General features: G+C 54.4%; 8 protein-coding genes across 8 annotated transcripts; 5 read left to right on the plus strand and 3 right to left on the minus strand.

Moving 5' to 3' along the window:
* Nucleotides 1–928: 928 nt before the first annotated feature.
* G647_07442 (uncharacterized protein) lies at nucleotides 929–1,171 on the plus strand (the record flags this gene model as incomplete). The annotated part of the gene is made up of 1 exon (XM_008731757.1): nucleotides 929–1,171. One exon carries the CDS (start codon nucleotides 929–931, stop codon nucleotides 1,169–1,171), a length of 243 nt encoding a protein of 80 aa, XP_008729979.1.
* A 612-nt stretch (nucleotides 1,172–1,783) lies between these two features.
* Nucleotides 1,784–2,056, minus strand: G647_07443 (uncharacterized protein; the record flags this gene model as incomplete). The annotated part of the gene is made up of 1 exon (XM_008731758.1): nucleotides 1,784–2,056. A coding segment is annotated over one exon (273 nt), but the record flags the coding sequence as incomplete, so codon positions are not given.
* A 613-nt stretch (nucleotides 2,057–2,669) lies between these two features.
* Nucleotides 2,670–6,056, plus strand: G647_07444 (uncharacterized protein; the record flags this gene model as incomplete). Its single annotated transcript, XM_008731759.1, has 1 exon — nucleotides 2,670–6,056. One exon carries the CDS (start codon nucleotides 2,670–2,672, stop codon nucleotides 6,054–6,056), a length of 3,387 nt encoding a protein of 1,128 aa, XP_008729981.1.
* A 1,005-nt stretch (nucleotides 6,057–7,061) lies between these two features.
* G647_07445 (uncharacterized protein) lies at nucleotides 7,062–9,049 on the minus strand (the record flags this gene model as incomplete). Its single annotated transcript, XM_008731760.1, has 7 exons — nucleotides 7,062–7,142; nucleotides 7,253–7,731; nucleotides 7,794–8,231; nucleotides 8,287–8,407; nucleotides 8,473–8,518; nucleotides 8,598–8,746; nucleotides 8,798–9,049. The coding sequence occupies 7 exons, from the start codon at nucleotides 9,047–9,049 to the stop codon at nucleotides 7,062–7,064; spliced, it is 1,566 nt and encodes a 521-aa protein (XP_008729982.1).
* A 1,534-nt stretch (nucleotides 9,050–10,583) lies between these two features.
* Nucleotides 10,584–11,753, plus strand: G647_07446 (uncharacterized protein; the record flags this gene model as incomplete). The annotated part of the gene is made up of 1 exon (XM_008731761.1): nucleotides 10,584–11,753. The coding sequence occupies one exon, from the start codon at nucleotides 10,584–10,586 to the stop codon at nucleotides 11,751–11,753; it is 1,170 nt and encodes a 389-aa protein (XP_008729983.1).
* A 989-nt stretch (nucleotides 11,754–12,742) lies between these two features.
* On the plus strand, nucleotides 12,743–14,284 carry G647_07447 (uncharacterized protein; the record flags this gene model as incomplete). The annotated part of the gene is made up of 2 exons (XM_008731762.1): nucleotides 12,743–13,580; nucleotides 13,632–14,284. The coding sequence occupies 2 exons, from the start codon at nucleotides 12,743–12,745 to the stop codon at nucleotides 14,282–14,284; spliced, it is 1,491 nt and encodes a 496-aa protein (XP_008729984.1).
* Nucleotides 14,285–14,970: 686 nt separating this feature from the next.
* Nucleotides 14,971–16,554, plus strand: G647_07448 (uncharacterized protein; the record flags this gene model as incomplete). Its single annotated transcript, XM_008731763.1, has 1 exon — nucleotides 14,971–16,554. One exon carries the CDS (start codon nucleotides 14,971–14,973, stop codon nucleotides 16,552–16,554), a length of 1,584 nt encoding a protein of 527 aa, XP_008729985.1.
* Nucleotides 16,555–17,953: 1,399 nt separating this feature from the next.
* Nucleotides 17,954–21,178, minus strand: G647_07449 (uncharacterized protein; the record flags this gene model as incomplete). Its single annotated transcript, XM_008731764.1, has 2 exons — nucleotides 17,954–20,323; nucleotides 20,381–21,178. 2 exons carry the CDS (start codon nucleotides 21,176–21,178, stop codon nucleotides 17,954–17,956), a joined length of 3,168 nt encoding a protein of 1,055 aa, XP_008729986.1.
* Between the last annotated feature and the right edge of the window lie 301 nt (nucleotides 21,179–21,479).

The raw sequence follows: 21,479 nt of genomic DNA on the forward strand, positions 1-21,479 counted from the left end.
CGAAGACGAAGCTCGACGCTGCCCTGCTCTGCTTTCTTTCGTCCTCACTTCCTTCTCACTCCCTTCTCACTTCCTCCCCTCGAGCACAATCCAGCAGCTACCACAATCGCAGTCCTTGTCGCATTCTTCATGTGAGCTCCTGCATCTGACTGAGAAGCACCTCCTCATGTGAATCGTGGCCGAAGCGAATGAAGCCGTGCCATGGCATCTATCAGCAACGAGCCCGTCGCTGTGATAGGTGGCGACATACCGAATTCCCATACCCATAGACCGTGCTATACCATCCTCATTGGCATTTCGCGAGCTGGGAGTATCGGTTTCACACCCACGTCAAGGCTAATGCAGGACACGTTATCTCAAACTGCGCGCCTCACAGCCTACAGAGATGCACCGATCTGCAGCTGGTAGGTTTGGATTGTCGCCTGCTGCTGCCCTGACCTGGATTATTTGCATTAATATCTGGTTCTGGAAACGTTGTATGAGCTGAAATTAGGCATTGAGAGCCATGGCAATTTTTGCGCTGCCCTCAAACCAAGTTGCTCCCAGATAGACCCTTCTGAATTGGTGTGTTCTTAACCCGGTCACTCTGCTTGTATGGGACAACTTCCTAACACCCAATTACCCGAGACAAAGAACGGTATGTGGATGATGGCGGTCGAGCTGTCAGCATTCAAGATTTCGAGCTCCGCCGGGAGGAGCTGCAGTTCTCTTCTCCAGCGAGTTGGCCTCTTTTCAAACCAAGCAACAGAAGTGCTTTCGAAGCGGGAACATCTGCTAGCATGCCGTCCAACATGTCTTTTCAGGATATTTCCTTCTCGCAGCCTTGGGCGTTGTTGGCGCCCTGCGTCCCAATGATACGACCATCTGCGACTACTACACGCCCCTCATCCTTGGTAAAGAGAACACCTCAGCAAACCAGCTGGAGCCAATGGCCTTGATCACGCACACTTTCTCTCGGGAACTACACCACTCCTATGGGATCAAAGTCGACGGAATCGCCTGTCCAAGAACCTCCCGGGGTTACGATGTCAACCTGCTGCCATACTTCACTGGCGGCTATGTCCTCTCCAATGTTGGTGGCAAGGCCTCAGTTGTAGATTATCTCGACGATCGAGGTGCGACAGCTCGTCTGGCCAACAAGCCGGCCGACACCAACAATTCCAATCAATAGTAATTGACCTTCACTAATCCATGAACACAGTCCTCATGAACTATGTGTACAGCCGGCCCCTCACCCGCGTCTACCAATACTTTGGCGACTTCTACGGCTGCTCTCAGCAAGGCAGCAATGACTTCCCCTACTACCAAGGTATGGCTAGCATGTGGAAGGTTCATAAGAATCCGAGCGGGCGTGACTGGCCTTCTTCATACGGCGCTGGTCCTCTAAGCGACAGCGGCTAGAAAGAGTGGTAGAGCCAAGCGAGCGACGAGAATGGAGATATGTCCGTTTGATGGAGGCGTTAGGAATTCGTCACTGCAGTAAATCCGGTGTAGGACCTACAGGAGGGTGTGGCTAAGCTCCAACGTGAAGAAATCAATATATTAACTTCAAATGCAACGGATGCGTTGCGATGCGATACGACGTGTTTCTTTCAAAGCATTTTATCCCAACGTAGTGCCTCGTCATACTCGGTACCCCATACCTAGGTAGTCATAAAAAGACATCCCACACAAGTAGCACGTAACGCGTACCGTCAGCTCATGACACTGGCACCAACGTTCTCAACGCAGCAGTTCTTAGCTGGCCCTGCTGGCCCTGCTGCCTGAGATTCACGTCCCTCGATCCAACAAGATAGACCTGCCAGAACCCGACCCCACCACACGTCTGCAAGCCATATCCCGCGCAAGAGACGTTGCAATGCCGCATGTCGACCTCGGCATCCAGCGCCGGAAAGTCGTCCCCGCAATAACATGTCGTCCCGCCGGTCGTGGCCATGACGGCCTTCTCCAACCGCCGGCAGACGAGGAGACAGTGTCCTGTCGTCTGGAATACGTAATCGCCTTGAGACTCGAGGGGGTCAGCATCGCTGTAGCAGCCCAGCGGCGTGATTGGAGCGTGTGTCGGTTGGACTTCAGGGACTGCATATATGGAGGATGGGGAAGTGGTTGTTGGTCTTGATGCCGTGTTGTATGCCAATGCTACGGACGACTCGGCGAGGACTGGTGATACGAGGAGAACGAAAGGGGATATGACTAGTAGGCGCAACATCAATGCGACGGGGCGTGATATTGGCGGTGCTCTTTTGGGGCGTGATATTGGCGGTGCCCTTTTGGGGCGATGCTTCTTGCGAACGGGGGGTACTCAAGAAGAAGGAAAGCGAGGTGGGAACGGAAGTCTGGTCTATTAACTGTACGTCGATTACGCGTCGCGCTGCCACCAAGTAGCGGTGTGCGTAGGTATGTATTACGGAGTAGCCGTGTCGTCCTCGTACAGGGAGAAATACTGCCGCGACTGAGAAACGAGGCTGTCGCTTGCTGGTGGTGGTGGTGGTAGTGGTGCTGCTGCTGCTGCTGAGGTCGAGCGGAGATAATAATTCTTGGTGTTCTCTAAATCCGCCCGATAAGCGGCCGACGCTCGCGAGATTTTTGGGAGGATTTCTGCGGCTCCACTGCGTGCAGCTCGTTGCTGGGAACTTGTGAATATTGACCAAGAGAGAACGGAGGGCTCGATGTTGAGACCGAAGACGGCCGCCAGTGGCGCCAATGCTGTCAAGCCGAACAACTCTCGCTCGAAGCCTTCGAAATCCACCGGCGAGTCGAAAGATGAAGTCGTTCAGGATTTGCGCAAGACAATCCAGCGACGGTACCTCCGCGAGTCTGATGCTGCCAAGATACCTGATAAAAAAGGAGTGGGAACTAAGAAACTTCTGAAGGAACCAAAAAAGAGTGAGAACACCGACGCGCCGGGGACGGAGCGGGGGAAGAAACGGGATCGAAATGGCAAGATCCTCAATCAGAACAAGAAGTCTTCTGAGCGAGACGGCGCTGCCTCAGATGCGAACTCCGACGAAGATGTTCTGGCCCAAGAGATGAAGAGTCTAGGTGGCACCGCGGAGGACTTGGACCTGCTTGCGGGCGCGGACTCGGAGTCAGAACTGGAGGGCGACGTCCCAAACAAAGCCTTGGAAAGCCTGGATAAGGGAATGAAGAATATCTTGAAAGAGATTGCTCTTGCTCAAGGAGAGGTTGAGGGCGACGATGAAATTATGAGTGAGGCTGAAGAAGACGGCCCGGACGATGACAATGGGGCTCCCGAACCGGTCGACAAGTCCATACCGACGCCAGATCAGAAACCAGAACAGACGAAGAAGGGTAGGAAGAGCCAGACGCAGTTCTTGTGCGAACCAAAGCCAGAGTGGTTTGACCTCTCGGACCCGGACGTCGACACAGAGACATCGCCCAAATACACCATCTCCAAGGACTCCATTGATCAGCTCCATGATTATGCTAAAACTCTGCTCGATGAAGAGAACTCGAAGTTCAAAGATTCTCAGCAGTCGTCGTCTGCACAGTCGTTCTACAACACCGTCATCACGTCGGGAACATTGTCCGACAAGATCTCGGCTCTGACTTTGGCGGTACAAGAATCGCCCATCCACAATGTCAAAGCGCTTGAGACGTTGATCGGTCTTGCGGGCAAGAGAAGTCGCTCCCAAGCAGTTGACGTGCTTCGAGCGTTGAAGGACCTGTTCGCCCAAGGCTCCCTGCTCCCTTCGTCTAGGAAGCTTTATGCATTCCAGGCACAGCCGACGCTTGTATATTTCTTTCGGGACACTAGGAATTGGAAGAAAGGGCAGCAATTACCGGGCGGTCTCGAGCAGAGACGCCTCGTTGTCTGGGCTTTCGAGAGCTGGCTGAAAGAGCAATACTTTGAGGTTCTGAAGATTCTTGAGGTATGGTGCAACGACGAGATTGAGTTTTCCAAGGCGAGAGCGCTCAGCTACGTTTACGAGCTGCTCAAGGAACGACCCGAACAGGAGTCAAACCTGCTTCGTCTGCTGGTCAACAAGCTGGGAGACCCTGTCAAGAAGATCGCGTCTCAGGCATCTTACCTGTTGATGCAGCTGTTGATTGCCCATCCCGCCATGAAAATGGTGGTTGTCTCGGCGATCGAGTCCGACTTCATCTTCCGGCCCGGTCAGAGCCTGCATGGTAAATACTACGCAGTGGTCACGCTCAATCAAACAGCGTTGAGTGCGAAAGAAGAGGATGTGGCGGTCAAACTGCTTGACATCTACTTTGGCCTCTTTACGGGGCTGTTGAAAACTGACAAGGAGACTGCTCCGAAAGAGGAGACCGTCCAGGAGCCTCAGTCACGAGGAGAACAGCGCAGGAAGAAGAACAAGAACAAGAACAAGAACTCCCAACCGGCGCCGGGCCAGGCTCAAGCCGAAGAACTGCGCGACAAGCTCATCTCCGCAATCCTCACTGGTGTCAATCGAGCATATCCATATACCAGCACCAGTTCTGGGACCAGCAACAGTGCTTTCTCCGACCACCTCGACACGCTATTCAAAGTGACTCACTCGGCCAACTTCAACACGTCCATTCAATCACTGCTGCTCATTCAGCAGATCTCCCAGGCCAGTCAACACAAAGCTTCGAGTGATCGCTTCTACCGCGTCCTTTACGAATCCCTTCTGGACCCCCGACTTATTATCGCTTCGAAACAGCAACTCTACTTGAACCTGCTCCACCGGGCCCTCAAAGCGGATCTCCATATCAACAGAGTCAGGGCCTTCATCAAGAGACTCACCCAGGTGCTTACCCTCCACGAGCCGAGCTTCATCTGCGGCGCGTTCTTCCTCATCCAGGATCTGGTCAAGACCTTTCCCAGCCTTAAAAGTCTAATCGACGAGCCTGAGGACCACGAAGAAGACGACGTCGAAGTCTTCCGCGACGTGCCTTCTGCGGACGAGGACGAAGACCGCCCCGCCGCCACGGCAACCGACCCGGACACCCCTTCAAGGCACCCTCCAGCCGCAGATGCGGCATCGAAAAGCACATCTACATACGATGCGCACAAACGCGACGCCCTGCACGCCAACGCCGCCAACGCCTGCCTCTGGGAGATTCTCCCCTCCCTAGCGCACTTCCACCCATCCGTGTCTGTCAGCGCCGAAAGCCTACTTGCCCACCGCCCTCTCTCCGGCAAGCCCGACCTCAACGTCCACAGCCTGTCGCACTTCCTCGATCGCTTCGTCTACCGCAATCCCAAGCTCTCGCACGCCGGTCTTCGCGGCAGCAGTATCATGCAACCCATGGCCACGGACAATAAAGACGCGGTCCTCCTCTCCGGCAGCAGTACAGCCCGCCCCCTGCCCGTCAACAGCGAACAGTTCCGCATGAAGAAATCCGACGACATCGCCGCCGAGGATGTCTTCTTCCATCAATACTTCACGGCGGTGAAGAAGACGACGACGGGCGCAAAGGACGGGAAGAACGCCGAGAAGCAGCAGCAGCAGCAGAAGAAGAAGAACAAGTTGCGCGACATCGACGACGACGACGGAAGTGTGGAGGATGATGAAGACGAGATCTGGAAGGCCATGATGGCTAGTGCGCCCGATCTGGAGGGCGACGAGTTTGAAGACGATGACGCGGATCTCGACTTGGCGGATTTGGAATCTGCTGACGACGACGACGACGACGTTGGCTCAGATGCAGATCTTGACCTCGAGCTCGCGGGTGAAGGTGGTGAAGATGAAGATGCACATGCAGATGGAGTGGACATCGATCCGGCTTTCTTCGAGGACGACGAAGACGATCTCATGGACGTGGATGACGCGTCTGGACCTTCATCCCGCGGCCATACTGGTGCAAGGGTGAGTGCGAGTGCGAGTGTGAGAGTGTCCGCCGGCGGATTGCGTAGGGATGTGTCTGAATTTGCGGGATTCGAGTCCGACGCCGATTCTGACGGCGAGAAAGCCAAGAAGAAAGCAAAGCGCGGGGAAAACGACAAGACGGAGAAGAAGAAGAAGTTGAAGAACTTGCCCACGTTCGCAACGGCAGAGGAGTACGCCAGGATGTTGGAGGACGACGACGACGAGGATCGATGAAAGGTCAGATAACAGGAACAGGTTCACTGAGATCTTTCTGCGATGCACGCGTGGATCGAGTGTGCGACGGATATACTGTACTGCATCGCTCCTTTGAGGTATTGCACAGTGGTATTCGTACAGTGTGTAGGAATGACGATCCTGACTCTTGGGACCTGAGGGCAACTGAGCCTATCGAGACGCTACAGGAGCCCAATGCTCCCATGACGATGCTGTAGGAAGAGAAGAATCTTTTGTATCCCTGCTCGTGCCTTCGTTTCCAACACAATAAGTACCCAGGTACAGTATATCTGTGAGCTCGAGGAGCGTTGTTGGACGCGACGTGACCCTCATCTGTAGATTCCCCCCCTCCTCTCTCTCTCTCTCTTTCTCTCTCTCTCTCTCTTTCTCTCTCTCTCTCTCTTTCTCTCTCTCTCTCTCTTTCTCTCTCTCTCTCTCTTTCTCTCTCTCTCTCTCTCTCTCTCCCATTCTGTTGATCTGGCGCGGAAGGAAAATGCTCTTATATGAATCCCTGGTACCTGGTAGAAATGATGATTCTGGTGCTCACGCATCGAGGTACAGTATATACAGGCACCCACAGAGAAGTCGACTAATTAGTCACGTCAAGGTCCGCTTATCTGAACCGCTGTGTATTGTCACGACCGTACTCCATGTACGGGTTATCACCTAGGTAGGTATGTATGTGCCACAAGTTGTACTGCGTATACTGTACTCTATTACAATAGCTTCCAGCCGGTAAGATTTCACCTCCACCTTATTGCGATTGTCGTCCCGTACCTACACATACCTTCGGTATCGCTACCAAAATTTTCCTTGCCGATAGCGCGATCTCCCTAGTTCCTAAAGCTGGCACCAGGCCACGTTGGACCCTCCGTGAAAAGGCTGTGTGTTGACCACCACGCGGACGGTTTTGCGCAACGCGTGCAGAAAACCACCCGTTTCGTTCCGTGACATCGAAGCGCACATGGGAAGAAATATCCTCCAGCATAGTCGAGCTCGAGGATCTCATAACGAGTTGTCTGCACACGTAAAGACGCCTTTGACGTTACCCGCACGGTAGTCAAGAATGATACTGTCGACGGAAGCCTAGGATTGCGAAGCACGTCAGTAATCGTCTCAGTCGCGTTGCCATGCATCACAGAAACCAGCGCGTGGTCGGCGTGTAAAGAAACAAGTGTGAACGCGGATATACTCACATAAGTGCCGACGCCCAGGAAATAGATTCCCACAATAATGATGAAAATGTTCATCAGGAATCCGATCCACCCTCGCAGGCCTCTCTTTTTGTAGAATTCCGGGCCCAGGTCAGCCCTCCGCATCCGCAGGTAGGCGACGCCCCAGAAGATCCACCCAAAGAAGGAATCGAACAGACTGCTCATCAGGGATAGCAGATCCGCGAAGAAGGGAATGACTTCGGCGATGATGAAGGCAAAGATCCAGGTCACGGCGAGAATCCCGGCCCAAGCTGCCCATCCGAGCACGGTGTTCTGGGTCTTGTGCTTTGTGCCCTCGAAGACTCGGAAGAAGATGAATCGGGCGCTAACCGAGGCGTACAGGACGCCGAGGAAGATGAGGGTTGGGATCATGAACGAGAACGAGACTTTCTTGTAGATGTCGTTGCCAAGGCTGCCGAATGCGGGTGCCGTGTTGTATTGGGTGCCGGTGTAGCCATAGACTATCGGAACCGTCAGTCAGTATCGGCCCCTCCTGTGGGAGTGGTCTGCACGTGAAACTCACCGATGCCGCCAACCAAGCTGAACAGAATGATTTCACAGATGGTAACCAGCCAGAGCGCTTTGCGGAAGTCGTAGGGGTTCTTCATCTCTGCAATGAAACTAGGCAGCGTGATCTGACCGATGAAAGTGTAGCTGATATTCAAGAACGCATTCATCCCTGCGACGAAGGTTGTGCCGGCCACGGGTACCGCGAGGACGAGTGGCTCACCACCCAACTTGACGCCGTTGGCGTTGACGTGATTCGGATCCGGGTTGTAGCCGGCGGTACCATGCTTGCCTTCTGCTCCGGCAAAGGCAGCTGCGAGAATGACGCTGACGAACGTGAAAAATGCAGACACGGCGGCCAGCTTTGAGAGCGCGTTAAAGGTCCGGGGCATGGAACAAACCCACGAGATGACGGCACCGATGGCGGCGAAGCCAACGGTGCAGACGCTGTGGTCTGGCACATGTCAGTGGGTTCGGTTACCCGTGCAAGTATTGGGTCAGGCACATACTGCTCATGGTATTGAGATAGCGGGAGATTGTAAGGACGTGCAGCCCTTGGATGAAGGTGTTGTTCAAAAGGAACATGACGGCGGTAAAATACCAGGCCCATTTCTTGTTCCAAAAGAGCATCTGCCAGTCTCGATGAGCATAGATAGGTATTGAGAGGGGCAACACATGGACGGTGTGCGACTTACTTGGCCAATATCACAAACATCCAATACCTCAGGATGGCGCAGACAGCTACATTGTTTGTTAGCGAAAAGGAACAGGAACCGTCACAAATCGGGAGGCCGGGGTCGAGGTTTTCTCAAGGACTCACAATTCCCAGACCACCAAAGATGTGTAGAGAACGAAAGCGGCTTGGACCACGGTGAGAATCAGACCAGGTACCAAGCCGAGAATGGAATACGAATAAGGGAACGACATGATCGCCAAGCAAATGTACTCGGAGAAGAGTAGAGCAGCGGTCTGGTCGGCTTGTCAGCAATTGTAACAAGATGGCGTTCGAACGCAGCCAACCTTTTGCCATGAGCACGTTCTGTACTTGATGGCGTTGTCGGCCTCCATCGCAACCAGTTTCCCATAGTCATCATCCGAGCCTGATGAATCCGGCAGCGAGAACGAACCCGTTTTTGGAGGAGGCCCGATCCTGCTCATTTTGCGGCCATGCACGGTAGTTGAGCCTCTGCGTTCTAGGTCGACGCTCCCGTTAGGGTTGAAGCTGCCGCCTTCGCCAAAGCCGGGCTCGCCCTTTTCGCGCACATCGGACATGTTGGTCTTGATATGTCTAAGTTGTTGCTGGATCGTTGAATGGTGCTAACGAGGATAGCTCAACGCCACTTGACTGCGCGGATGACCCGTATGAAACAGGTGAGGTGAAGGGAATCTGGAATTATGGGAGCCGTCGCCTGCATATGAGTTCCGCTGGTTCGGTGCTTGAGGTGTGGAAGAATAGAGATCGCGCCTCCCGCGAGAAGTAAACCACGATGTAGAAATCTCTGCGAGGGTAGAGGGTTAATAAAAGGCAAAACAAAGGCAAATTTCTGATGCAACGGGCGCATGAAACTAAACAGCAAGCAGGTTGGGGATCGCCCGGCAAACTCGCAGAACGTGGACAGAATCATGGACTCATGGTGTATAGATTTGGTAGCAAGAATGGAGCAGAGTGACGCCATAGACGGTTGGGTTGTGGGGTGCAGGACGCCGCACAATTGAGAGTTGACGCGAATGGCGACAGCCAGGGCGCTGGCTGTGGCGTGCGAGGCGTCTGTTAAGGTTGGTCGGATGCATGGCAATGACCTGAGAGAGCTGAGAAGACTCAGATGAGCGGGACGCGGCCCGTCGATGACAAGGGGATCCAATAGCAAGAGAAGCATGGAGGGAGGGTCGCATCTCTAGGCGAAGTGTACGAGTTACGTAGTGACTACCGTCGCCTCCGCAGCGACCAGAACAAGTGGGACAAGAATGGAGCGAGTGGTTGAGGATTCTGAGATCGGACGCAGGCCTGGCGAAAGTTCCGTTGAGGTTGAGCGACTCGGTGGGCCCGTCAATTTGTGCGTCAGCCAAGATCGACCGCCGCTTGTGGGGGGCTTGACTCAAAGCTTCACGCTCAGATCACTGCGCGTACACGGGATGCGCAGCTCGGCTTCAGGCCAAGCTCGGCGACAAGATCCTCCAAGAGTTGCTTCGGTTGCGCCTCGTCGCTTAGATGCTTGCTAGACTTCTTGCAGGATAACAATCAGCGGGATTGGCACAAACTCGCGGATAACGAGTCCACGAGAGTCTCTCTCATGCTGCTCTGTCTTCACACTTATCTCGACTCAGGCCGCGTCTCGGTCGCTTCTCGTGAGATCGAAATGGATTATGTATGCGTCGAGAGAGGCACGCATCATGCCGAAGCCACGGACTACTTACTGTATTCTCAGGGCTGCCGCTGTTCATCAACCCTTATCATCACGGCCGAGCTCGTCGCCGGTGGCCAGAAAAGCCAAGTACGAGAATTGAAGCGCCCTCTTTGACAGACTCCGTACTCCGTACAAATCTATATTTTCCTGCTCCACGCCTAGCCAGCGAGGCAACAATGCGCCAAGCCCTTCTGCAGCCTGCGATTTGCCCTGCCGTCTGCAGCGTGCCTTTGTGGCACCACACCAGACAATCGCGGCGCACGACGTGGGGGCCGATCAGGCTGGAGATACAGGTTGGAAGAGTACAATATATCGTGTGTCGCAAGCCATGCATGCGCTGCTCAAGGCCGTCGCGGTTAGCACAGAGTTCGTAGCACTGCTTGAATCCACCGCATGTGGGGATGTCGTCGCCAGCTGGCACACACGCTGTACCTAGGAAACCGGTGCCAGCAGCATCTGAGATCCTAGAAAGTGCTGTGTTGAGCACGGCACCCAGCCACACCGCGGACGTTACGGAGGTACAGGATCGAGGAGTGTCTACAGATGGCTATCAAAGGGCAGCGTTGCCAGACGAACTACAGAATGCCGCCCCACCGGCCTCTGAAACGTCGTCTATTCAGCGACCTATGGCTACCAAAAGCCGTATAGAGAAGCAGCCTCATTCTCAGAAGTCTACATTCCCGACACGGATGTTCAACATCGGTGGCCCATGGAGGCTGGAACTATGGTCCACGATTCTGACATCTGCGGCATTCGCTGCCATCGTTGTCGTGCTAGCATACTATGATGCCAAACTACAGACGAGGTGGCCGTACACCAGTCTTACTCTGAACGGTCTTGTCGCTCTATTGGTCTCAATTGCAAGGGCGTCGTTGCTCGTGGGCGTGACACCGGCCATCAGGCAAGGCAAGTGGAATCGGCTCGTTGGCATCGGACAGAAGGGACAAAGAGTGCTTCGTGCAAGAGAACTGTGTGATTTCGAGAGATTTGACGATGCATCGAGAGGTGCATGGGGCGCACTCCAGCTGTTGGTACGCAAGTCTTTGCATCTAGCTTCACTTGGAGCCATCACCACGATCCGGCTGCTGGGCTTCGATACCTTCGCTCAGCAGATCCTTGCCATCCGCTTCCGTGACGATGTCGCCCCGTACCAGAGTGGCCTTCCAGTCGTTGCGAGAAGTGAATGCTATGACCCGAGCCATTTCATCACGCAGACGAGCGATTACCCGACCGTCGGGGATCTCAAGCTCAAATCTGATGTCTATAACGGCATCATGAACCAGAACCAGACTCAACTACCGTTGACGTGCTCGACCGGAAATTGTACTTGGCCAGTGATTCCAACCGTGGCAGTGTGTGGAGCCTGTGTCGACCTGACCGCCAATATCACTGAGCAATGCAGCGATGACTGTTGCAACTATACCCTGCCAAATGGCGCATCGCTCGACGGTCGAATAAGTGACATTCCTCTGTCGGAATTGACAGCCCGACGCAACTTCTTCAGGCTATGGAGCCCCTTTGTTCTCGTGCCACTGAGTAGGACCTGGACAGCCCCGTTTCTGTGCTCTTGACTGTCCTTCACACGAGACGCAGGAACGTGAAAGTGTAAATCCAGTGCTCTTGTGACCCTATTCACCTCGGTGACGGACGAAAATGGCCGCATCCAACACGTCGCTGCCGAAAACTCGAACAGTGCCAGCCAACTCGCGTCCGTGGTAAAGGGTTCCGAAGTCAGAATTATGGGCGACGTGATGAATGGTGATCCAAATGCTCGACCAGGTTTCTGAACACTAACGCATGGCTGAGTGCAGCTGTATCGACAAGAGTGACATGTTTGTGCCGGCGCCACTGGTCGGATACCCAATCGTGGGGACTCGAATATATTGCTATGTGGCCCATTGCGATGTAGGTCGTCGCGGCTATAGTCAATGTAATGAAGTGGATGTCATGTTTACAGGCAGCTTACTGAGTAATGCCGTTGCCGGTTAGATGGATAGAAGGAAAGGAGTTGTACGGAGTACCTCCGTATGTTTTTGCACACGGCCACAATCGGTAGCGCCGCGTCATGTCATACAAATTTAGCGGCAGGAACCATGTCGGTCTGCAGTCGAATGTCCACAGTCCGCAATGCGCAGTCCGCGACAGCAGTTCAGTGACAGTCAGATTCCTTCATAGTGAAATTTGAGATTGGTCCTCTTGTGTTCCTCGGATCTGACATGCAGTGAGTGAGTGGTACGAGGTGCTCGTCGCTGGTCCAAACTGCAACTCCACATCTGGCTTCTCGATTCTTCGTTCCCTGCGTCCCCTTCACGAGATCCACAACGCGCCTTCAAGTTCCCTCAATTGCTGCAATTAGGCCCGCCTTCTTCGATCTCTTCGCCTCAAATCACCCTTGCTTCATATTCCTTTAGTGCTAGACAACAAAGGATTCGAACTCGGACTTCGACCTCCGCACCTGCTGCCCGCCCGTCACCTCAATTGTCCTCCTTCGAATTACTGCTGCACAAGAGCCATAGACGAGCTGGCCAACGGTTGGGGGAGGCTGGGATGAGTCGGAGGGATGAACAGGCATCACGCCTTTGTCAACGGCTACGCCGCCAACAAGAAACGAGATGATGACTTCTACCACCCTTACAATGATCGAGGGGACCTCGAGAACAAGTACATCTTCGGAATGCCCGACCTGCTCGAAGATGAAAAAGCAGATCCTTCATTCAGCCGAAAGTTCGAGCCACGGAGAAGAGCATTGCATAGCAGGTCTCGTCTGATACGATTGGGATTGTTTGCACTTGCGGTACTCTCACTCGCCTTCTACTTCCTGTTCCCCTCCTCATCGACCCTCTCGCTTCTCTCAAGCAGCTCGCCTCCTGCCTCGTATTACGATGACATCGAAACACTACGATATTACGACCTAGAGGACGTGCAAGGGACGTCGGTAGGATGGGAAAGAGAGGAACGGGTCCTGTTATGCACTCCTCTCCGAGACGCCGCACCCCATCTGCCCATGTTCTTTGAACATTTGAGGAACTTCACCTATCCCCACCATCTCATCGACCTAGCCTTCCTTGTATCCGACTCCAAGGACGACACCGAGGAACTTCTCTCCCGCTTGCTTGACGAAGTTCAGAATGACCCAGACCCTTCCCAGCCATACGGCGAGATCTCCGTCATTCACAAGGACTTTGGACAAGCCGTCAGCCAAGACGTGGAAAGCAGACATGGCTTTGCTGCGCAAGCCAGCCGGAGGAAGCTCATGGCGCGGGCGAGAAATTGGCTCCTCAGTGCCGCGCTGAGACCGTACCACAGTTGGGTCTATTGGCGAGATGCGGACGTGGAAACCTGCCCTTACACCATTATTGAGGATCTGATGAGGCATGACAAGGACATCATCGTGCCCAGTAAGTCTGCCTTCGCACATTCTCCTCGGCAATGCTAATCCATGGTCATAGATATCTGGCGTCCCCTTCCGGACTGGCTAGGGGGTGAACAGCCCTACGACCTCAACTCCTGGCAAGAATCCGAAACGGCCATCGCTCTGGCAGAGACTCTGGATGAAGACGCTGTCATTGTCGAAGGCTACGCAGAGTATGCCACGTGGCGGCCTCATCTGGCCTACCTTCGCGACCCATACGGAGACCCGGACGTTGAGATGGAGCTCGATGGTGTCGGCGGTGTTTCCATCCTTGCCAAAGCTCGAGTGTTCCGCGCTGGAGCCCACTTCCCAGCTTTCTCGTTCGAGCGACACGCGGAGACCGAAGGCTTCGGAAAGATGGCTAAGCGCATGAAGTTCTCAGTCGTCGGTCTACCGCACTACACAGTGTGGCATCTGTACGAACCGTCCGTGGATGACATCCGACACATGGAGGAAATGGAGCGAGAAAAACGCGAACGAGAGAAACAGGAGAAAGAAAAGGCCGAGCAAGCAAAGAAACTCGAAGATGAATTCAAACAAGTCGGCTCGCAGTGGGAGAAGGACAAGGAAGCCATGATGGGAGGCGGACCGAAGGAGAACGACGGCAGTCAGTACCCGGCCGCGGACGGGGAAACCACCGAGAAGGAAGTCCCAGCCGCCCAAGGAGCGGATGGTGCTAAGAATGGCTGAGCAATGACGAGAAACACGACATCAATTCCATCGGGACGGACGTTTGCAATTGATCACTGAGGATACAACGGTTCGGAGCAACAAGCGAATGGGTTTAGGAAAAAGAAAAGACTGGGGGATACGGGATAGAAAGCGAGCGATCACATCACCTTCAGCAAGCATATGCATCAAAGAAGGCGAGTTCAGGAGTTCATTGTTCAGGCCGGGCAAAAGGTGCAAGGACCATCAGTCGGTTTATTGGCCATGTCAGAGAGAAGCCTCTCTTGACCTGTACACGACAAAATATGGAAATGTTGGCGGTGGGTGGTGGGCGCTCGATTGTGACCTTGAAAGAACATCGGTCAGAGTATTTTCACTGGCGTCCAAGCGGATCTGGAGAAGACTTCTCCATATTGATCACATTGTAGCAAAGCAATATATTCCTTTGATATTTCACAGGGCAGTTCTCATCTGTTTGGACAAATCACGTGACCTGACCGTCTCGTAGTATCTGACGTCAGGCTTGTATGGACGCGTCCCAATGTGGACGCGTCGACCAAAAGATTTGACGGGGTTTGTCATTTGGCGGTGTGAGTCCTTCACGGTCACTACGGTCGTTCTTGGATCCTAAGAGGCAGGGCAGCACAAATCACCGAGCTCAGCTTCGCCCTTGTGGCCTTGATTCCAGGACAAATCAGGTCACAACCATGGCTTCTTCACAGTCTTCACACTTCCCGCCCGTGCCATTTTCCCTGACCGTCCCACAGCAGAGTTTCCGCCTGCTCGAGCTGTCGCCTGAACTGGTCGACGTTGTCGAGGCCCAGAGAGATGCAGCAAGCAAGAGGCGGAGATTGTGGTTCAAGGCTTCGTCCCGCGCTTCCGCTTCCGCTTCCGCATCCACCTCCACCCGGCGGGAATCCTCTCGATCGATAGAGGGTCGCGCAGGGGAAGCGGACAGGGAGGGCTTCCTGCATTTATGCTCCGACGAGAAGCTTTGGGCTGTCAAGCAGGTGAGCACGAGCAATAGCGTGCATATCACGCAATGGATCTCGGCAGAGGAGATGCAGAGGCAGCGGCAAGCGGACCGAGATGGGGATGGCGACGGCGATACGCTCATGACCGAGGCAGAAGAACACGCCAATGGAGACGGAGAAGCGACCGATTCCAGCGATGCAGACAGGTTGGCCACCGCAAGCAATGGAGGGATCACGACAATTGCCCAGGTGAAGAATATCCTCGAACTCATCGAAGTGAAACCTGCGGAAGGCGATGTAGATGGAATGCTGCGTGAGATGGTGCCCTTCTGTGGCGATGCAGAAAACGAGGATGATCAGCTTATTGCAGGAGGTGTCAGTATCGGTGCCAGTGGCGCACGACTGTCGTCAGGCAATCAATCCTCCTCATTACTGCATTATGTCTTCGAGAACATCCCCGCGCCGACTAAGACCATCTTCGAAGCAATGAACCGGCTCTTCGTCTTCGGAATATCAGTATCGTCCGGACCCGTGGTGCAGGTCGCAGACTATGGGCAACAACATCAAGAACGCAGTGTCACGTTGTTCATCCCGACCACGAGCCTCCTTCTCAAATGCTGGAGGGTCTTCATGCAGCAATGCGCCATCTCAGAAGTTCATCTGGACGGACGGGCCGGTGTGGAGTGTACCGCCCTACATGGATTACTGGCGGAGATAGTCGATGCGAGTGGTTCAAAATCCAACCCAGAAGCAGACCTGCAGACAAACGTCATTGTCGCAATACTACGACACCTCTCCCTCGACGCGGGTGACTATGCTCGCTACGCAAGAGCCGACAACTTGTCGATACCCCGTTTCCACCTTCCCCCAGATTCCGATCTCGATCGATTGCTTGAGGAATTACCTGGCAAGGATGATGATGCCAACGACGCGACCACTGCCGCTACGAGGGGACACAGCTCGAGATTGAGACTTGACCCTGGCAAGACACGCGACCTCGTAGGCCATTGGATGCTGCGGTCTCTGCGCGGCGATACACAACCCATCAGCCTCGCGCAGTTCCTCTCCCAGTGGACGGATCTGCTTCCCGAATCATGGACGCGAGAGTGTGATGCCCGCGCCTTGGTCTCGGGCTCCCCTGAATGGGAGATCGGGGAGGATGCACACGGCGAAGAGGTGCTCAGACGGTGTTTAAGTAGCGGCCGCGACGGCGCTTCGAATGGGGTCCAGGCCGCACGTGTGGAATCCCAGGCCCGCAAGAAGGGGAAATGGCATGAGAAATTCGGGGCGCAGAGAACGGCTGCGCTGAAGAAGTGAGTGGATGACCAGCGCTGAGGAGTGAGGTGGATGACTGTCAATACGTATCTATGCACTATGCACGTGCGTAGGAAAACATGAATCACCACGAGGATTTGTTGCGTTCCATGCACATGTATAGTGATCGATGTAGGTATTTTGGGTACCTAGGCAGGCTTAGGACGAGCTTGACACGTACATACCTATTTGTACTCTGTACTAACAATATGTATGTATGTATATACGTCATGAATGTGTTGGAATTGTATGGAGTACTCCTTCCATACGCAAGATTACTCTCACGTAAAATGAGGTAGATAACCTGTGGTCACTATGTATATATGTCTGTATGTATATATGTATGTATGTATGTCTGTATGTATATATGTATGTATGTATGTCTGTATGTATATATGTATGTATGTAAATACGTGTGTACATATGTACATCTATATATTATTTGGCCTGGCTTGAGACGGGCCTGATAGATTCTGTACTCGGTATATACCCCCTACACTCCGTACTTGTACTTACGATAATGTATGGTGTATGGCAACCCAGTGCCTCCTCACATCCGAAGTACTAATCCTCGCGTGAAAGGAGGTGGATGACCTGTAGCCACTACATATATGTAGACGTACATACGTACGTACGTAGGTATGTTATTTAGGCTGGCTTCGGACGGGCTTGATAGATATCAAGTATATACCCCCTACACTTGTACTTGTACTTACAATAATTTACCGAGTACGGTATACTCTGCAAAGGGGGAAGTCGAGGGATGCTCTCTCTGCTCAAGTATATTCTATTTGTCTCGAGACTGCAAACTACTGGCTATGGACAATAGGTGACTGCACCCGTTACCCCGGGCAACCTCTTGTGGTACGCAGGCACACCAGTGCCTCCTGCCACCACATCCTCCGTACGGCCACCCGGTCCTCTGTACTCCTCCTCACATCCGAAGTAAGTACTGCTCGTACTGCTCATCGTGCGAGACGTCGGATGTTGGATGTTGTAATGTTAATTATGCCGGTCCAGTCGCCAAGTTCGATGAAAGACTCGAGTCCATATGGGCGGCAGGGCAGGCATCTTCCACTTAGGGAATATCTCCCCATGCATGTACTCCGTAAGATGTAAGATGAGATGTACTGTATTATACGGGCGTGAGTGAGTGAAAGCTTCAGGCGTCGCACACGAGTACGTAGCTCCATTGGAAATAAATTGCTGTAATCTGTACCCGTGTCTTTGCGTTCAAGCGCCAAACAATGCGACTTCCGAGCAAAAGCTCACGAGCGAGTTCGCGCTCGAAATACCCGCTCAATTTCATGCTCGGTTTCATGATCAATTTCAGGCTCAATCTCACGCTCATGCTCAATCTTTACGCTCAATCTCAGGCTCAACCGACGCATGTATGTAAGTCTCAAGCAACCAGCTCTCTCAGCTTGCCCTTCTCCTCTCCCGACAATTGCTCAAACAGGCCGAGGAAGCGCTCCTTGCCAGCCTCCCCCTTGAACCAATTGAGCAGGTACTCGGCCGTCTCTTCGTCGCGGGCCCGACTCCCCGTGGGAGACGCCCCGGCCCCGTCGTCGCCACCAAACTCCTTGGCCAACGACATGAGATCGCCGCGCACGGCCGCGCTCGCCAGATCCACGGCCCCCGCGGAACCGACGTCCTCCCACTCGTCCGCATCCTCGGCCTCGTCGTCCTCCTCGTCGAGCGCGTCCGCGGCAGCCTGCGCGGCCGCCAGGTCCGGGAACCGCGACGTCGCCGCGCTGGCCAGCTCGTCGACCATGATTTTCAGAATCTTCAGGTCCGCGGGAATGCTGGACCAGCGGTCCGGGTTGAGTTTCGCCTGGCTTCGCGTCTTGATGCGCCCGCTGCTCGCCGCGGCGGCGTCGACAATCAAATCGCCCTTGACGTGCACGGCGCGCACTCGCTCGTCGTGCAGTGCGAAGATCTTGCTCAGCGCGACGACGTTCTGCCGGACTTCGTCGAAGCCGGCAAAGTGGACCGAGTTTTCGAGCCAGCGCGTCAACACCACGCCGAGGCCGTTCTGGCCGTTGATGTTCACCTCGGCGAGGAAGTCGACGACTTCTTTCGGCGCCGCGAGCGCCAGGCCCACAAAGACCATGCACAGGCTTTGGATGAATTGGATGCGCTCCGCGGTGGCGAGGCGGATGGCCACGGCGCGGAGCAAGTCCATGAGATAGGGGCCCATCTTGTCGGCGCCGAACTTGGAGACAAGCGACGAGGCAAGCCCGCCGACTTCTTGGCCCGCGTTCTCGTCCACGTCCGGGGAGTTGAGCAGGCGGTTGATGATGGTCAGCGTGACTTCGATGCTGGATTTGCCCGTGCTGTCTCTCCATTCGAGGAATTGCGCAGTGCCCTTGCTGAGCATGTGGTTCAATGCCAGCGTGGCGGGGCGGACGAGTTCGGCCTCTGTGGCTTCCATCAGCACTCTCTGTAACTTCGGCATGACGGCTTGTACGAAGCCCGCAGGCAGTGGATCAGATCCGAACTCGGCGAGCGCCGAGACCAGTTCGGCGGCGAGGTTGGTCAGCGCGGATTCTTGCGTTATGTTGGCAATGTCAAACGCGCCCGTCAGTGAAGGTATTGTCTTTGCGCACAGCCGGATGTACTGATCTTGGCCGGCGGTGGAGACAGAGGAGACGATGCCCTCGAATGCCTCGGTGAGCAGCGTGAAGAGTTGGAAATTGCTCGCGCCATCACTTGCAAGGGTGAAGAACAGGTCGATGGCATTGTTCTCGGGCGACATGAGTGTTGACGTGTCAAGCATGATGGCGTCGCGCAGGAGTTGGATCAAAGCGGCTTTGACGTCGTCGGCGTCTTCAAGTTCATCTCTTAGATCTCGGCTCGAGATGAATTCACCGATGACGTTGATGATGGCCGACTGCATCGGCTGCGTGATATTTCTAGGCAAGGCTTCGATGTAATCTGGCAGGATCAAGAAGCATGCCACTTTCACCACGTCCGAAGGATCGCTTGCCGAAGCGGTGATGGCGTTGGCAAATGCTGCGGCGCCGGCAGATGCGTAATCTGCGTTGTTGCTCGTGATCTTGAAGAAACATCCCAGCACCATTTGAGCGGCGGCACGCATGAACAGGTTAGGGTCTTGCAGTGCTGAAGAAACTTGCTCGAGGGTCACAGATGCAGTTTGCGGATCGAGTTTGCCAGAGACTTCCTCCATGTCTTTCAGTGACTGATTGAGCAGGTAGAGCAGGGATTCGCGTTCTTTCCACGTGGCAGCGGACTGAAGGTGACGTTGGTTGAAATGCAGCATCGCAACGATGGGAAGCTGTTTTAACCATTCGCCTAAACTCCGCACTACGAGTTCTGCGCATGCTGCTCGGGGGGTGTAGTTCGCCGTCAGGGAGGCGGCTTCGCAGAGGTAGAGGTTGGCATCGTACTCCCAGAGCGCTTCTTCCTCCTTTGGTATTCTGGCGTAAAGAACGAGGACGCGGATGAGTTCTTGGAGCCAAGGGACGGTATGCTGTGCGTCGCCGAACTGCTGCATTTGTGCGGAGAGTTCCTTGCGAACAGGAGGGGCTTTGATGGTGATTTGGAGGAAGTCGAGTTCTTCGAGGACCAGCGCGTCGAGGCTGCAGGGGAGGTTGTCGCTGTCGACGAGTTTGCCTTCTGCGGTGCCTTCGATGAAGAGTTGTGCATACGGAGTGGCGAGCCTCGATAGTTCTTGCCATACGATCTCGAAGAGCGCAGTTGCATGGGGTGAAATGGCCTGTACGTAGACCGATCTGAGTTTGTCCAGCGTCTAATATGCAGTTAGTTGTGTTCTCCATGGTGATGTCGTCTCCGGACGTGCCTTTACTACCTGCACCTTCAACGCCACCAGGCCTCTGAGATGCGCATCATCCGGCTTGACGACCTCTGGAAGTGGCTGCTTTAGTGTCTCCATGAAGAACGGCATCCAAGCTTTCAAGGACTCGGTTAGAAACTGCTTCACCGCCGCCCCATGATCGGCCATGACCATTTCCAACATCTCAAAGCATGCTCGGAAGACATTGAGAGTCATAGCCCTGACGATCAAGCCGCGATTGCTGTCCACTGCTACATGCTGCAAGCCATTGACGAGGTCTCGAGCGACCATGAAGAATTGCTCCTCTGTCAGACCCTCGTCGACCAGTTCCGCTAGCACTCGTAGCGTGCCGTGAACGGGCGCATCGTCGGTTGAAGTGTTGAGGATGGTGAGCAACGAGGGGAACAACGAAGGCCATGCATCGGGAAAGTCGACCGTGGCGATCTTACTGGCGACACCAGCGGCTAGAGCTTGGATTGTGGCGTCTTTCGGAGCTTGGTTGCCCTCGAGCGTGCAGATGGCGAAGACTTGATCGCGAACCCGGGCTTTGGCTTCATCATTCAGATAAACATGCCCTGTAAAAGTCTCGTCAAGTTGCGGTGACCAAGTGGCGGAAATATAGTTCTTCAGAGCAGTCAATGCCGCTTTCCGCGAACTGGATTCAATGTCGTTGTGTGAAGCTATCGTCAAGAGCGCAAATGGGAAATCCTGCTGAGGGTATAACCGCAGAAGACTCTGCTCGGCATCTCTAATGACGGCAGTGTCCGGGCGGGTCGTTGCTTGGAGAAGCTGAAGGACCTGCTGCTCCATTGTCACCAGCGCGAGGCTAGCTCAGTGCCAGAGCCGCAAAAGATCTGACGACCGGAGGTGTGGGCAGATATCCTCTCCGCCACAGACGCTTCGGAACTGCTGAGGCGCAGACACAGACGAGGCTTCCAAGAAGAGTTGAGAGGCGGGCATGGACTTGTTGATGGGAGGCCAGACAGACGCGGATGAAGTCTGCGCAAACGCGTCGAAACTGCCAAGACCCTCAGCCTTGTCGGACGTGATTGGCTGCCTGATGCCCGGGCAAGGCTGCCTCGGGCTAGACTCGTTCAGCAGCCGCCAGGTG

The sequence above is a fragment of the Cladophialophora carrionii genome (assembly GCF_000365165.1).
Source record: "Cladophialophora carrionii CBS 160.54 unplaced genomic scaffold supercont1.6, whole genome shotgun sequence".
In the NCBI taxonomy this organism is placed as follows: Eukaryota; Fungi; Ascomycota; class Eurotiomycetes; order Chaetothyriales; family Herpotrichiellaceae; genus Cladophialophora; species Cladophialophora carrionii.